Source organism: Poecilia mexicana, unplaced genomic scaffold (genome assembly GCF_051168715.1).
Source record: "Poecilia mexicana isolate PSO_F unplaced genomic scaffold, ASM5116871v1 scaffold_2, whole genome shotgun sequence".
In the NCBI taxonomy this organism is placed as follows: domain Eukaryota; kingdom Metazoa; phylum Chordata; class Actinopteri; order Cyprinodontiformes; family Poeciliidae; genus Poecilia; species Poecilia mexicana.
In genome coordinates, this window is record NW_028263371.1 from 46,636,580 (window position 1) to 46,653,355 (window position 16,776).

Consider the following 16,776-nt stretch of genomic DNA (forward strand, 5'->3'; position numbering starts at 1 on the left):
ATTTGTTATATCCTCCTGACTACCAGTAGTTCATTTTTGTCCTCTGTAGAGGACGTTTCTAAACTTGAATATCTCCCACCCCCTGCATTCTACTGAATTAATTCCTTTTGGTATCTGGAGAGGACATTTAGGGCTTTTCAATGATACCGCATGTGAAGGGGTGGGACTTTTGTACGTATCTTTTTCTAATTCATAAAAATTGCTTTAATCAGTAATAACACATTTTATGGGAAGAGACAAAGTAAGTGCATAAAACCTTTTATTACCTTACAAAGACTGTGGGATTTAAAAAAAATGGTGATTGGACAATATTTTTTTCTGGTAGTCATATTGTGTTGCTCTGTCACATAAAAATCTGAGAAAAATGATGATAAAATGTAAAACTGTTTAAGGTGCATGAAGACATTTGAATATCAAAAATATGTTCCTGTGTGTCTCATTATTATTAATCTGGATCATTTTTTAAATTGTTTTCAGAAATCCCTAATTGTCTTTTTACAGCACTGTGGGTCATGTGACAAACAAAAGCCTAAGTGAGCGTTTGTCTCAATAACGACCATTCACTCATTAAGCTTTGTATAATGTCATGATCACTATGGTGACTTGTTCAGCCAAAAACCAGAGAGGAGTGTATGTGCCGGACATGGATTAGGCCTAAAAAATCCCCTAGGCAAAAAAGTTGGCACAGTTTCCCTGAAAAGATGGCAGAGGAATTTACATAACAGGCATTACGCCCCTTCAGTGTGTGTATATAGGTCAGTAGCTGCAGTCAGACAGCCTCTCTGTTCTGCCCCAATCAGCAGTCATCATTGAATAGATAGGCTGCCCAGGGATACACTGGATTCCACAGGCTCTTTTTCATGATCCCTGGAAGGCTTTTCTGGATTTGGTGTACAAAAACCAAACAACATCTCTTCAATCTCATACTGTTTGAAACAGCATACAACATTATTTAAAAAAACCCCCAGAACAACAGGTAGATGTAAACACTCTAAAAAGGCAGAGTAAAAGATTGCTGTGAAAATGTCTGCTGCTGTGCAGCTCACAGACAGGAAGCTGTGGATATGTGCAGCTCCAAAGATGACCCAGGGGGTCATCAGATCATCGATTCTTCAGCACCACAACACAAACACAATCAGTGGCAGCCAGCAGTCAAAGCAGATAAAATGGGTCATTCTTTTGGAAATGTGGGGCTTTTCCATGCCACATCTCTGACCACTTGCAGACCAGTCCTCTCTCTTTCTTTCTCTCTCTCTCTGTCTCCTTATCTGATGTGTACATGGCAAATATCTTATTTAACAGTGTTAGCTGTAGTGACAACAACAGAATATATTTCATAAATGACTCCAAACCCATGTATTAATGTAAACAAATATTGCTTTATTTCACATTTACCAGTCAAACACAACAAGAATGACAGAGTGGCTCTTTCACAATGATCACACATCACTGAAGAACTTCACAGTATATCACCAACAACACTGACAACTATTCACAATTGAAAAAGGAGTGAGCAGCACTCAAAATGTCATGCAGTCGAGAACCAACATTAGTTTATGCATTTCTAAATGAAAAAAAAAAGAGAAAACAACACATAGTCCTATGATTTTAGTACAAATGCTACAAAATACAAAGAAAACATTCAAGAAATCTGGGTTGCGTCACTGAGCAATTAGGGTTCACATATTTGGGAAACCAATCAGGAGGTCTTCTCAGTGCTACTCATCAATATACAGCAAATAAATACATAATAATCAATTGTGTAAATGCAAGGTTGCGTTGATAAGGGATAGAAGACGAGAGCCCCGTTTTAGTATGAAGCCTCTTACACGAATCACTTATCTGCTCGAGAGCCAGAATCATCTAAATAGTCTTTCTGCAAAATTGATTGATTAATTGAACAAGAAGCTCCAAATATGTGACATAACATAATTGTAAACTTTGAACATATGAAGAGCTGAAGGTCCAAAACATATATATCTCGTGACCATTTGTAGTACCTAAAAACTTAAATAGCTATTAAGACACAACTAAAAAGTCACTAAAGAAAAAGGGAACCAATATCAGTGAATGTGAGTTACATAATTGTCAGAAGAAAATAGACGAATCCTGTGCTCTGTGCATTCCCACACTGAAACCATACAGCAATAGCCTTTTCTTTTATTTCTGTTAAAGAAAAGGAATGTCAATCTCTGTTTGCTTTTTTTTCTATTTGGTAGAAACTATATATTAACTTAAAGTGAAGATAAATGGGAAAAGTTATATAATCAGATGCATTCAGTGGGATGGAGGTATAATTTAAATTTAAAGATAAGACTTAAAACTTGAAACACATTTCAGGTATTTCAGCTTGTCCTAAAACAACCCCCAATAACTTCAAAGTGACAAGTGCAAACAAGGTGTCTGTAAAAGATTGAATATTAAAATCTGCTACGTTAAAAACATTATAGAACTATACAAAAAAAACTTGAGCACCATCCAGTTACATGGAGTTGGAATGTAGAAACTCCACCCTAAAAATATATTACTTTGAAAACGGAGATATAGTTTTAGAGAATACAGTGGAGTCAATCCAAATGGCTTTTATTTCTCTACATTTTGAGCCATTTTGAGATAAACCTGCTGGAAAGTAATTTCAGTGTAAAATGTCGGCTTGTGTGATGCGCCTCAGCTGGTCCTAAACAGTCCTTTTAAAAAAGGTGAAAAACAAAAACAGTTTTTAGTTAAAGTATTGCCAAGTGCAATAAAATGCTACATGTTCTGTGCTCTGCCACAATAGTGCTCAACAAAAACTACTGCATTATGAACAAAATTAACTAATTCAAGACAACATATTTTTATTATTTCTGTTAATTTCTGCAATATAAACAAAAAATGTTCTGTGTCTTATTATTTTGAGATCTGACCTATCAGATTTATAGTATACATTTTAAATGTATGAAGCTCATTCTGTATTGCTGGTAGAACTTTATCCAAACAGGTTGGACAGTGGTCTGGCTCTCAGAGGACTCCTGGGCAGCTCTTCTTCTCTTCCTACCTCCCCGGTGTCCCTGAAAGAGGCACTGTGGATGATCTGGGCTCGGTGGCGCCCACGATGCAGCCGGGCATTCAGCCGGCTCAGGGACGACTTCCTCTGCAAGCCCCCCTTGGTCTTCTCTGACTCCTCCGACGTCTCTTGCGGTGAGGTCAGCAGTCGCAGTGATTTCAGGTTGCCCTGGAGGACTTTGGGCAACCTCCAGCCTCGCGTTCTGCTGCTGCCACCATTGGTGTTTTCGGTATCCGACTCCGGTCCAGGTGAGGTTACCAACCCCTCCCTTTCCAGGTCAGCAGCCAGCAGTGGGGAGAGGTACTGGATGGCTCGCCTCCCGCTGTAGTCCCGAGCTTCAGGGTCCGCTTCATAGTCAGAGAGCAGCACACGAACCACCTGCCAGTAAAACATCCTCATTAGTCCTTGTAAAAGTATTCCAACCACTTGCCATTTTTACAAACATTTTCACATCAGAATCCCAAAATTTCAGTGCATGTCAATGGGATAGACCAACACATATAACTGAACTAGGGAAAAATAGATACATGTTTTTTTTTCTTTCACAATTAAAAATGACAAATGATACCATGTATTTGTATTCAGTCAACTGCAATGAAGTCTGGTAACTCCAGAATTCACCCATCTTACTAAATCGAGTCCACTTCTTTATGCTAGAGAAAATTGGTCTCATGAAGACCAAAGAACACATTTGACAGGTCAGCTGGAGTTGAGTTCAAAGCAAAGTCAAGGTAAAAACAACATTAAACAACATTTGGACACTCTTCAAATTCAGCATTCAAAATTGTAAAGAGTACAGCCCCAAATGCAGCTTTACCAAGATATGACTGTCCACCTAGGCCAGGCAAGAAGATTAATCAGAAAATGGCCAATAGTCACATGGTAACTCTACAGGAAAGATTGGTAGCATCTTAGAGGTGGCAAGAAGAAACCCATTGCTGAAAGAAAGCCATTACAAGTGCTGTTTGCACTTACAAGCCAAGGCACTAATTCTAACTGAGCAGATAGACTGTTGGTAATTATGTGCAGCTGCACTTAGCTACACTAAGGCAGTGCAACACATGATACCCCACTCCCTGCTTCCCACCTGTGTGTGTCCATGCATGGCAGCCAGGTGTAGCGGCGTGTAGCCAGCACTTGATCTTGCGTTCACATTTACAGGTATAGTGTTCTCCTTGGCAAAGTCCAGCAGCTGGGAAAGCAGTTCAGCCTTGCCGTGCTTCGCGGCCCAATGGAGGCAGGTGAAGCCGGTCACAAAATCTCTTTTGGCAACCAAACTCGGTTCGACAGCCAACATGGGTTGCAGGCTCTCCCACAGGCCATCTGAGGCGCAGAGCATCCATTCGTGCTCAAGGGGGTCCAGGGTGACAGAAGAGCTGTCCTCGTCTGTGGCCGAGGAGAGGACAGACGATGAGTCGCCGTCACTCCGCACAGAGTCACGGATGCGTGAGCCACGGTTGATCAGAGACCTCCGAACCTGCCACGTACGGGAAGTTCTCTTTAGACGCTTTCATTTCAGACATACAAATACAGTGAATGCAACACCAGTAAAACGTTAACATTATTTCTGCATGTCTCACATGAGGTGAGCTGCTCATCATCAGCTCTATGAAGTTCCTGCGGCTTCCTTTCGGTGTTTGTATTTCCCCCACAGACTCCAGCCCCTCCAGTGTGCTGTCTTCAGACAGGCAGCTGATCAGCATGGCTCGCTGGGATCCTTTAGACACCCGACGTGTCCCTCTCACCACATGGTTGTGGGAGCCAGCAGCATGGGCCTGGTCTAGGTCGTGTGTCCCGATAGCTGGTGCAGACTCTCGCCTCCTCCTGTCCCTCAGCCTCACCTCTCCTCCTCCAGCAGTGGTAGGAGTACCTGATTCGGTGCTACCCTGGGCCTGTGCTGCAGGTTGCTCATTGCCATTTGACTGATGGTCATTGTCCAGACTGGTTGAGGTTGATGCTTCTGTAGGACAATCACAATGTGTTATTAAACTGAGAAAAAAAAAAACAATGGCTTGCACACACAGTGCCGTTTCTTTTGCCGTTTCCACAACCTCATGCACTTAATTGTGAGCTTGTTATTGTAAGTTGACATCTGTACCATATTCTGTTTTGGATGATGTACCAAAACAGATGAGGATGGATGAGGAATGCTATATAAAATGAAAGATATGTTTGACAGCCTTAAGCATCCTCTTTATGATACAGCAAAGCAACAACAGTGTCTGCAGTCAGAAGCTTCTTCTGTGTCATTGTAGCAGAGACTACTACAGGAGATTCTTTAATGGACAAAGTCATCAACAATACTTAATCTTCCTTGGATTAATAATATATTTTAAATATAACAGAAGAAATCCAAAGCATTTATACTTATCTTCGCTAGACTTTACAAATTAAGTTTAAATATTCAACAATCCAAATGGATTTGTTTGTACTATGACATCAAGGAAAATTCACAACACTTTTAAGAATTTTATTTGTGAAACCATAACCTTCCAATTTATACTGTTTGCCCCACATTGCAATGCTCCATCACATTAGATCCCAATGAGAGACGTTTTAGTTTATGGTCATAAATGTAAAAAGGTACAGTAGTGATATTGCTTTTGCAGCTCACTGAGAACAAATTTTAATGAGATTCTTATTCTTTGAATGATTCCTTTAATTTCTTTGCAAGGCTTTTACTGATCGAGAAAATTTTGATTAATTTTAAATATTCAACAAATGCTTTACATTTTCTTGAGCTTAAAATAATAATAACTCTAAGTTAAATAAGTAATCGTCCAGGCATTTAGAGGTCATAAACAACACAAATAAATAAATAATAGGCGCATTTAAATGATGTCGCGTCCCCCTCACCTGCTGGTTCTCTGTCCTCATCAGGGTTGCCGTTCACTTGTTTGTTGTCCAGCGTCTCCTGGATGTTCCCGTTGCACTCCGCATCAACGTGGCCGTCTGCGTCCTTACGCATCACCGACTCCTCGCAGCCCTCGCCATTTAAGCACACAAATTTTACCCCGTTTTCCACTTCCACAAAACCCACGCTGTCAACAATGCCGCTCAGCAACTCCCATCCCGCCCCTTCTTTCTGAGGGTCATTACAGCCACAAGGAGCTGTGAAATGATCGATCAGCTCCATCTGTCGGACCCTCCCTCCTTTCTCCAACAGGAACTCGTGCACGGCTTGCATCGTGCACTGCTGGGACGCCATCGTCCTCATGAACGTCTCCGAGTGACCGCAGTTACAAATGGATTAGCGGCATAACAGATTTTCCAAATACACCCATGGTCTTTCTAATTTTGTCGATTCAGCCACAGCGGATGACGGCATCTCCTCCTCCCTCTCATTTAAATTGCTAGGACCTGTATGCCAAACTCTGGTCAATAGAGGGCGCGCTTGGACATACATGGAGAATGCTGCGTTTGCGTGCTCCTTGCAGATCAGGCTTCCAGCAAATGGGAAAGTTCTGTCTGCTGTTGCTTTTTTTTTTTTAAATAAATGCAAAGAAGGGCAGACGGTACATTATTCCTTACCGAGTAGAAAGAACATCGAACTACGTTCAACTAATTTTGATTAATAATTTTAGCATACTTTTATCTTATGCATTTCAATAGGCGTAATTGTATTAATAGGGACATAAATTGTTAATATCTGCAAATTAAAATTGTATGCCAAACCAGGTCACCTTTATTTGAAAAATCAACCAAGAGGCGTGATTTTGTAAATAATGAAATGAATTAATAAAGAATTAGAATAAAAATAAAAATAAATGTATTTAAAGTAGAAATAAAATAGTTAAAAAGTGCAAAAACATACAAGAAAAATAACAAGAAAAAAATGACAAAATCAAAACGAAGAGATAAAATTAACAATTTTAACAGGATCTAAAGACCAAAGACAAAAATTGAAAAATAGTCAGCTGAAAATGAATTTAAACGCACCTTCAGTCCGAAAATGTACCAAACAGTATAATTGAGCCATTATTATTTTATTATTTTGTTTAAAAAACACACACACACATTTTGTGAGGTGGGTGTTAAATCTGTTTTCTTGTTTGTTTGTTTCTTTTTAAAATTATTTGTTTTTTTTCTATATCAACAATAATATCTATTAAAAAGTTATTTTTGCTATTGTTATTGTCATTATTCAGCTAACTGTTTTTATATTGACTCACTGTTTTCTTTCAGGTCTAACCTGCAAATTTCAGGTCAGATTCTATTTTTTTTTTCTCAACGTCGCACAGAAACAGGGAGCGCCTGCGAAAATTAAGCTGGGCTGTACCACTTTACAAGAAGGGGTGCATACGCTTGATTTCATAAAGTAATTTCACATTTTTGGCGCATAATTATATTTAGATCTAATTTAAATATCATCTTAAAGTAGATTATAGCAATGAATTAGAAATAGTTCAGCAAAGCTGAAATATTTCAACATTTCACAACAAAACATACTCAAATCCCCTCATTGTTTTGATTGGTCTCGCCTGTCTAGTTGTCGAGTGTAGTCGCTCCTGGAAAAGAATCTGAGGGGTTGAAAAGTTGCTTTGTTTTAGTTTTGTTGAAATAATTGTGAGTTTGCTCAGGCTGTTTAAGTTCTGCTAAAATTATGGCTTCCTCGGATGTAGCTCGACAGCCGGTGAGCATTCATTTACTTTGCGTTTTAAAGAAGATTGTTCTTGACAGTTGAGCAGGGAGTGTCCTACGGCTATCATTAAGTTAGCTAAAGCTAACATTACAACGTTCCTGAAGTTTTTGAAAGTTCAATGTCTTATATACCAGTGTAGTTATACTACAATTTAACATATATAGTGGTCATTGAACTTTTTATTTGTATTTATTTTACAACAAAGTAGTTGTCGCTTTTTCTTTTTTTTATCAAGTAAAGAGCTAGCTAGTTAGCATAACACTGAATTGTAAGCAAATGGCAAATACTGATGTTCCGAGATATTGACTGATATGCATTTAGTGCGACGTATTACAGTTAATGACACAAAAATCAACTAAAGTTTACATTTGCAAACTTTTTAAAAAGTTATCTTAGTCACCGTATGTGTATAAGCAGTAGAACTGTGTAAAAGAGTTCTGAATGAAATTTGTCATGGAGGAGTCTCAGGCCAAAGACAACTGTTTAAGGAAACCAAAGTTTTCTAGCTGCCAGCATTTTGAAACATATTTTATAAACATAAAAATACTATGGTGGATATTATTTTATGTTAAAAGGGATCTTAAAAACTGCAACATACCTTAAATGTAATAAGCATACACATACTTTAATATGACCATTTATGTTCCTGCGACCTGTAGTTTATTTCATTTTAACTCTTTATATGCCTCAAATTAACTAATTTGACTTTAACAACTCAAAATTATAATGTCTGTGACTTCAAAAACTATTCAACTCTTACATTTTTTTACTTGATAACATTATCAGTTGATGGGTTGCTGTAGGTTATGTCACATTCAATAATGTTTTGACATCAAACTATTAAAAGCTTTGCTAACTTGCCAGTTTTTAGGGGAATGTATTGATTCTTGTGTGTGTTTTTTTTGTGTGTGTGTTTTGGTGTTTTGCTGCAAGCCAGAAATTAATTTTCTTTTCATTTATTTAAATGTCACCGGCTACGCAGTTTGACTTTACAATAACTGTTTTGTTATGTCTTAGAGACATCCATATTAAATATTGATCATCTGATGTAGATTAGATGTTGCACTTGCCTTTTTTGTCTTTTAGCTTTCACATTTTACATTATTAATGGATTTGACAATTATTTAGCTACAAATGACCTTTTTTATATGTCAAATTTTTATCTTTGGCATTTTGTCACAGATGCGAGAGCAGATATGGACTCAAATTGTGACTTTGCAGCAGGTGGCGATTACCAGACTATATGTGCAAATATGTCTAAATATAATTTTTGAGATGACATAGTTGTATGAGCTTTTTAATGATCTTTTTCTGTATAATTTTTTCTACAGGATAAAGGAGCCCGGCCCTTGTCCCTAGCTGGCCATGTCGGCTTTGACAGTCTCCCAGATCAGCTTGTCAACAAGTCCATCAGTCAGGGCTTCTGCTTCAATATTCTCTGCATCGGTACTTTATCGTATTTATCTGCTGTAGTCATACATTTACCAGTAATTGTTTAATTTCCTAATTTAATGATATAAATTGTTGAGAATACATTTCATATTAAAAAAAACATTCATCAATTTTAAAAAGTGAAAAATCTTTATTTTTTTTTCTCCAGGTGAGACTGGTATTGGCAAGTCGACACTGATGGACACACTGTTTAACACCAACTTTGAGAACTTTGAGTCGTCCCACTTTGAACCTCAGGTGAAGCTGCGGGCTCAGACCTACGACCTGCAGGAGAGCAACGTCAGGCTCCGTCTCACTGTGGTCAACACCGTTGGCTTTGGGGACCAAATGAACAAACAAGAAAGGTCTGACTAAGAACTGTTTGTGGGTCTCAACTAAGATGTTTCTCACTCAAGGATTATAACTTCACTTAAATGTAGTAACAGTGGGATTGAGCTTGTGTATGCAGACTGACACTGATGTTTGTTGTTTTGTCCTGCAGCTATCAACCGGTGGTGGATTACATTGATAAGCAATTTGAGACTTACCTTCAGGAGGAGCTGAAAATCAAGCGCTCTTTGCACAACTACCATGACTCACGAGTGCATGCCTGCCTGTACTTCATCTCCCCCTCGGGTCATTCGCTCAAATCCCTGGACCTCGTTACAATGAAGAAGCTGGACAGCAAGGTAGGACATAAAGTACAGAAATTGGCATTAGGGAAAGCTTAATCTTGAGGTTATTTCTGTTAAAGTTCAAATCTTACAGTAATTGCGATTGGACATTTCTTTCTTTCACTACAGGCAGTAGCTTGGATATGAATTATTGCGAATTAGGCACTAGAAAGGTTTAGATCTAGAGGAGTCTAGCAGGAGATGTTTTTTATTTCATCCAACTCAAAGCCAAAATGAAAAAATAAGTGTTGCAAAGGAAAGGAGCAACATTTAGATATACTATCTTTATACTATATTAAATGTCTGTATTATATTAATTAATTAACTGAGTGGATCAGCTGGAATTGGTAAATAGAACACAAATTAGAGAATTTAATAAAAAAGGAAAACAAGAGAAAAGAAGAAGACACCCCTTATCTAGGAGTGTAATGGCACACAAAAGTCATGTTTTTTTGTGTACCTTGGTTTCAGTCACGGTTCGGAACGTTCTCCGTTTGCTTCAGTCAAGAGAAGATAATAAAAAGTGACCTGTATAGAACTGACTTGAGATTTGCTTTTAAATGAACAAATACAAAAAAACCCCAACACCATTGTGTTGTGTAGCTAACAAACTGTAAGAAGAGAGTTTGACGCACAGAAAAGCTTAGCCAGTATCTCCAAACAAAGTAGATGAAAACAACCAAATTTTACGCGTCTGACATTTTGGACCTTAAATTTTTAATTTTAACAAAAAATAATCCAGAAATAAGGTTTAATATCTCAATATCGGAAAGTCTAAAAATGTAACATTTTGAAAGTAAAAGTGTGTAGAAATCCGAAAGATTTTCCAGGAAGTGTTTTGTGCCTAATCTGTGGTCACTCCTCTAAAACCACATCTCAGGCTACAGAGATGGAATGAAGTCGTTTTTATCTCCTGTTGCCTAGGGTCTGTTTTTCCAGCAGATTAAATTACACAAACATGTTGCGGTGATTGAAGGCGACCATTAACCAGTGATTGTTTAGCCATGGGCGCCATAATGAACGCCATCTGAAAAGATGAGAGCATCATATCACCTGTCATTCAGTAATTCATCGTTTCGGCTTCAGAACAGTAAGAGCAGGAGGGGTAATTAATATTGAAGCTACAGGCGAATGCAGCCTTGTGTTTGTTTTTTTTTTTGATCCCCTAATGTTAGTAGTAGGACAAAAAAAGAAAGTGAGATAGAAATGCATTGGTAAACATGAATTAGTTAAACTGTCAGTGAAATGATCTATTTAACTACACATGTTTTATATATTTAATAAAAAGATGGTTAGGAGTAATAAAATTCAAAACTCTGGAGGAAAGTAATAAATGAAAAGGCTTTAAATGAAAGCTGAAACAGCTGTTGAACTTGATTTAAGTAAATCCATCTGGAGCCCTGTATTTGTTTTAATCAGTGAGCAGTTTAACAGCAAGATTTTCTGGTGAATGAATATTTCCTTCCATCCATCCATCCATTTTCTTACACTCTTGTCCCTCAGTGGGGTCGGGAGGGTTGCTGGTGCCCATCTCCAGCTAACGTTCTGGGCGAGAGGTGGGGTCACCCTGGACAGGTCGCCAGTCTGTTGCATATTTCCTTTAGATAAATAAACCTAAACCTTTTTATATAAAGATTTAAATTGTAATATGATGCTTCCTGAGGTCTTGTGTTGAACCAATGTGCCTCAGAGAAAAGAGGAAATGGTTTCAGAAGAAACTATGCTGTGGTGGTTTTATTGTGTGAATGTTGGGAGAGCTTCACTATCAGCCTTTCTGTCCCTCCCCATCCCTCTTGAAGTGGTCAGAAACTTTCCCATGCTCTCGCTCACTCCCCCCCCCGCGCTCTCTCCATCTGTGTGTCTGTGTGTGTGTGTGTAGCTACGTCTGTGAGTTTTTGTGTGGTTTCGTTGCTCCGGAGTGGCAGTAACTCTGGATTTGCGTGTGAAAGGAATAGAAAGAGCAAAGGGGAATGCTGGAACCACGTCACGCACACACACTCGAGTTGTCCTTTTGTGTCACTGTACGGATACACACAGAGCCAATTGTTGAGTCTGCTGCAGTGACAGTCAGTCAGTCACTCAGACAGCTGTTGGAACAGATCTAGCATCGTTTTGTTTTCTCCTCTGGGAGCAGTGTGTGTTCTGCATGTGTGTGTGTACGGCTGTGTGGTCTGACCCAGAAGCTCGCCCGGTGGCAGAAACCCATTCCAAGCCCCTCTATGGGACGGTGAGATGACAGAGAGGAATGTGGGGTGATTGAACGGGTGGGCCTGAAATAACATATAAAACATGGTTTATATTACACATATCTTAAAACAGATTTAGATTTAAAAAGAGACATGAATTCTTTTTTTTTTTTTTTTAGGTTTTGTTTAAACTCAAGCCATGAATAAGGTAGTTTGTTTACATGTAGTTAAAGTGGTCTACTCATAAGTTGGACATTAACTCATTACTCATCACAGTCAGATGAGAAAATTTAGGACATACTGTATTAATATTTTCCTTTTATTTATCTATGCCAGGGTTCTGCAACCTTTTGTAAATGAAAGACATTTTACCTTCAGTCCAGCTAATTAAGGTTTGTTTAGGGATGCAAACGTCACACAACCACTTGAAATAAAAACAGTTTATAATTTTTGATAAATATCTACTACAGACAATGTGTTCTTGCATTTAAATATCCGTCATTTATGTCTGTTTTTAGATTTTAAACCAAACAAAAAAATACCAACATCTTTTCAATAACTTGGGTGAATATTTGTAGAAAATCCTATAAAAAATAATTTTTTCCTCCAAAGTTTACATATTAGAACCAGTAATATGCAAGAGAATGTTACTGGTACATTTAGAATCATTCTTTTTGTGGATATTTATTGCAATTAGTCTATTGCAATAGAATAAACTGCTAATGAACTGCTTACCTGCATTTGTTATTAAATCTTCATTTAAATACATTAGCTGGCTCTTTATCACATCTTCCCACTGCACCACTAAGAGCCACTGCAGATGGTCTAAAGAGCCACTTGTGGCTCCTGAAGCAGTGGGACACATGAGTTTTTCTGAGTTGTGTTTACTTATGACTCCAACAGAGTTTCTATGTAGACAAAACGGAATAAAACTAAATATGATTTTTTTTATTTATTTTACAGACCATTTTTTCTCTTCAGTTTTCTTAAGAACAAAAATCTAAAACTCCTCAATAAATTCAGTGGGTTTTACATTATTTAAATGCTATTATTTATCTTTGATTTACTAAGGCTCCTTGATTTTAACCCATTACTGTGACGTGTTGCTTTGATTCTGATTTCTGTGAAGTTTTTCGACTGTCTGGAATGACTTGTTCAGAAATTGTAAATATTGCAAAACATAAAGAAAGTAAGAATATTTTTTGTTGATGTTGTTTTGTTAATCCACAATGTTCTCCCTCTCTTGCTTCAGGTGAACATAATTCCAGTCATTGCCAAGGCGGACACCATCAGTAAGAGCGAGCTGCACAAGTTCAAGATCAAAATCATGAGCGAACTGGTCAGCAACGGCGTTCAGATCTACCAGTTCCCGCTTGACGATGAGACCGTGGCAAAGGTCAACACCACTATGAACGTAAGTCAGTACATTTGTGAGTAATTTACCTGGGTCCAGTTTGTTGTTTCGAATAATTTATTGAATTTATTACGTTCTTTCAGGGCCATCTCCCATTTGCTGTCGTAGGCAGCACAGAGGAAGTGTGTGTTGGCAATAAGATGGTGAAAGCTCGCCAGTATCCATGGGGCGTTGTTCAAGGTAGAATCAGTGTGGATTTGTATTTCAGCCACAACGGAACAGACTGTGTCATTCCACCCGTTTTCTGTTCTAATCCGGCTCAAACGAAAGTAATTTCATTTTTCTCCTAGTGGAAAACGAGCACCATTGTGACTTTGTGAAACTGAGGGAGATGCTCATTTGTGTAAACATGGAAGACTTGAGAGAGCAAACCCACACACGCCATTATGAGCTTTACCGGCGCTGCAAATTAGAGGAGATGGGATTTAAGGACACGGACCCGGAGTGCAAACCTGTCAGGTGAGCGGCCCACACGCTCCAGAACGCCTCCACCTGCTTGCAGCAGCCAGCTCGTCGATTGCACCTAAAGTCTAAACACATTTTGTTTTTCACAGTTTACAGCAGACGTATGAGGCCAAGCGTCAGGAGTTCCTGGCTGAGCTGCAGAAGAGGGAGGACGAGATGAGGCAAGTTTTTGTGCAGAGGGTGAAGGAGAAGGAAGCAGAGCTGAAGGAGGCTGAGAGGGAGGTATGTAAATATACGATACCTGGCAAAATGTCTTTAATGTTTCGTGACTGCCCATTAATATAATTCTAGCTATCTGTTATTTACCTTTTGGGTTTGGGTTGTTGTAACCAAATATTTTGTCATCAATGTTACATAAATGTGGGGCTTTTAATGACCCATTTAGACTGTTTTTGCAGAATCTAATGTTTTTTCAACAGGCAACTTTGATAAATAATAGGAAAACATTAGGTCCATAGGGTTGACTTTAATACAAATCACCCAGCATGTATATGTATGTACACTCCATTTTGTATTTCTATGAATGTCAGACCAAACAGATTGAGCTGTTTGGAGGATTCAAGGAGAAAATATGTTACTGTCAAGTACGGAAGTGGCAGCATCATTCTGTTGGGTGTTTTTGCTGTAAGTGATACTGATTCATCGAACAAAGTGGGTGGAGTAATGAAGGAGGATTACCTCTACTTTGTATGACTTCAGCACAGCTTAACTGCTAAATGGTTGAATCGTGGGCAAAAGTAGTTACTTCAGAACTGAGTTGTGAAATGAAATGATAAAGCTTGACATGAAGTACGTTGGTCAGCCTGTTTGCAACTCTGTCAAAAATGTCTGGGTTATTTTTAAAAGCTGATTCTGTTTTAGGGAAACAACCAATTCAAAAGACTTGCACAATTTCTGATAATAATGGTTAAATGTTTAAACAAAAATCATAACACAAGCCGAACAATGATGCTAGATTGTTTAGATTAGGAAAAAGCCTCATAAGCCGACTGGATAAGTGCTCCTGATGAATCGGCTTATAAAATTAAGCTTCTTTTTGTTTTTTCAGTCAAGAACAAAAAAAAAACAAAAAACAATTTTACTTTTGTTCCATTTACACATTTCTAATGTTTCTAAAATGTGTTTTCTGGGTTGTTTGTTTTTATTGCGTTTTAGCTGCAGGGTCGTTTCGAGCAGCTGAAGCGTCTGCATGCGGAGGAGAAAGCAGCTCTCGAGGAGAAGAAGCGTATTCTGGACAACGACCTGACTTCTTTCGGGAATAGAAAAACTGCGGCTGCGCTGCTTCAGCCTCCGGGCTTCACGGTCAACGGGAAGAAAGACAAGGACCGGAAGAAGTGGGTGGAACTCTTCTGCTTATGCCTTATGGCTCAGCAAACGTCGGCACTGATGGCGAATTTTGAGCTGTTTTTTTTTTTTTTTTGTCTTAATCTGTCTCTTTTATTCTGTCTTTCAGTTCTGGCTTCATGTGAAGATGTAAGAGGTCCGAAGTGCAGATCATTATGGCCATTATAACCAGTGGCCTTTTGTCCACATTCTTTTAAGCCAGTCCACGACACTAACGAGAAAAAAACACAGCACCCACGGCTGTACCATGTATTAGCTTGAGCTGCCAAAGTTTAAACACAGTTTCCAAAAACCTATGTACACTATCTTCTGAGGTATTTGTAATCTCTTTTAAATTCTTCGGGCTGGGGGGTTGTTTGTATTGTTTTGTTTTTGTATTTATCCTCTTTTTTTTTTTTTGGCCAGGCTAAAGAAAAACCATTTCAAATGCTGTTTACAAATCACTTAGACTGGTACAAAAATTCATTTTTGGTATTTTTTCTACATAAGTTGCTTATTCTCCCTCTTTTGTCCCATTGTGTCATTTTTCAGACTTTCTAGAGTTCTTCCCTTGTCAGTATGTTAACAATCCAACTAACAGGTCATTTTTCTTCGTTTTTGATTTTTTTTTTATATGTATGTTGGAAACATCATACATGTCTTCCTGAATTAGATTTCCCCTTAATCTTTGAAATATGTTAAGAGTTTAAACTTCGATACCTTTTCTCAAAGATATTTTACTACATTCATCTTTAAAAATGAGGTCAAAGGGCATTCATTATGTTTGTTTTTTTTTTCCTTTTTTTGCTTTGAGTTTTGTAGAAAGATCTTTTGTGTTTGTCCCCCTGTAGTTGTTTCCAAAGGGAAGTGCTTGCTCCTGACTTTTCTCCATTTCTGTGGATTTAGAGATGCTACGATTTTCTGAAACTAGGATTGCTAAAGTTTATTTTTTGATTTTGAATATATTACAGGATCTATTTATGAACATATTTCTTTCACTGCCTTTTTTCACTGCCACAAACAGTGGATTTTTGCTGCAAATCATGAGTAAACTATGCATTATATTGTATCAATGTTGAGGGAGCAAAACTAATAGAAGGATTGTGTTTTTCCTTTTTATCCATATTTTCATTTTACTTTGTACTGTAAATCTAAAACTGAACACTGTGGTGCTGGTTTGACTCACTTTTACTGATACTTTCTGACAATTGTGCTTACAAATATTAGTGCCTTAAATGTATGAAACTTAGACATACACTACCCACACACTGCCACAAACATCAGTTTACTACATTTGTTTTTACGGAGTAAACAGTATTATTTGGAATCTTTTTTGCTTTTTAAATAAATCCTTGTATTTTTGTCATGACACATTGTGTTTGCCTATTTTTGTCCACCTTGGCAGAAGTTTTGGGTAAATCTATGCCAACTTTAATTTAGGTTATTAAAATAAGTAATTTACAGCAAAATATATTTGATGTGTGTAGAAATGATTAATGCATCCAACATTCTGGGATAGTATTGGATTTACATACAAGATGTTGAATTATTTCCAATGTCTATAAAAAGTGTTCACCCCCTTCTATGTTTTACCG

The 16,776-nt window shown here is 38.0% G+C and overlaps 2 protein-coding genes across 2 annotated transcripts; one reads left to right on the plus strand and one right to left on the minus strand.

Moving 5' to 3' along the window:
• Positions 1-1,359: 1,359 nt before the first annotated feature.
• sowahca (sosondowah ankyrin repeat domain family Ca) lies at positions 1,360-7,371 on the minus strand. The gene is made up of 4 exons (XM_014988983.2): positions 5,903-7,371; positions 4,627-5,006; positions 4,134-4,523; positions 1,360-3,424 (listed from the first exon to the last, which is right to left on the minus strand). The coding sequence occupies exons 1-4, from the start codon at positions 6,261-6,263 to the stop codon at positions 2,969-2,971; spliced, it is 1,587 nt and encodes a 528-aa protein (XP_014844469.2). The 5' UTR covers positions 6,264-7,371; the 3' UTR covers positions 1,360-2,968.
• A 144-nt stretch (positions 7,372-7,515) lies between these two features.
• Positions 7,516-16,550, plus strand: septin10 (septin 10). The gene is made up of 10 exons (XM_014989010.2): positions 7,516-7,679; positions 9,020-9,134; positions 9,289-9,484; positions 9,622-9,808; positions 13,232-13,393; positions 13,477-13,573; positions 13,684-13,852; positions 13,948-14,080; positions 15,014-15,192; positions 15,312-16,550. Exons 1-10 carry the CDS (start codon positions 7,650-7,652, stop codon positions 15,325-15,327), a joined length of 1,284 nt encoding a protein of 427 aa, XP_014844496.2. The 5' UTR covers positions 7,516-7,649; the 3' UTR covers positions 15,328-16,550.
• Positions 16,551-16,776: the final 226 nt, after the last annotated feature.

Excerpts from the sequence above, each read along its gene's own strand:
- sowahca (XM_014988983.2), bottom strand. The coding sequence starts at position 6,263 with ATGAGGACGATGGCGTCCCAGCAGTGCACGATGCAAGCCGTGCACGAG. Across the intron at positions 5,007-5,902 it reads TGAGGACAGAGAACCAGCAG|AAGCATCAACCTCAACCAGT; the intron begins GTGAGGGGGACG and ends ATTGTCCTACAG. Across the intron at positions 4,524-4,626 it reads TGATGAGCAGCTCACCTCAT|GTTCGGAGGTCTCTGATCAA; the intron begins GTGAGACATGCA and ends CGTACGTGGCAG.
- septin10 (XM_014989010.2), top strand. The coding sequence starts at position 7,650 with ATGGCTTCCTCGGATGTAGCTCGACAGCCG. Across the intron at positions 9,135-9,288 it reads CTTCAATATTCTCTGCATCG|GTGAGACTGGTATTGGCAAG; the intron begins GTACTTTATCGT and ends TTTTTTCTCCAG. Across the intron at positions 9,485-9,621 it reads CAAATGAACAAACAAGAAAG|CTATCAACCGGTGGTGGATT; the intron begins GTCTGACTAAGA and ends TTTGTCCTGCAG.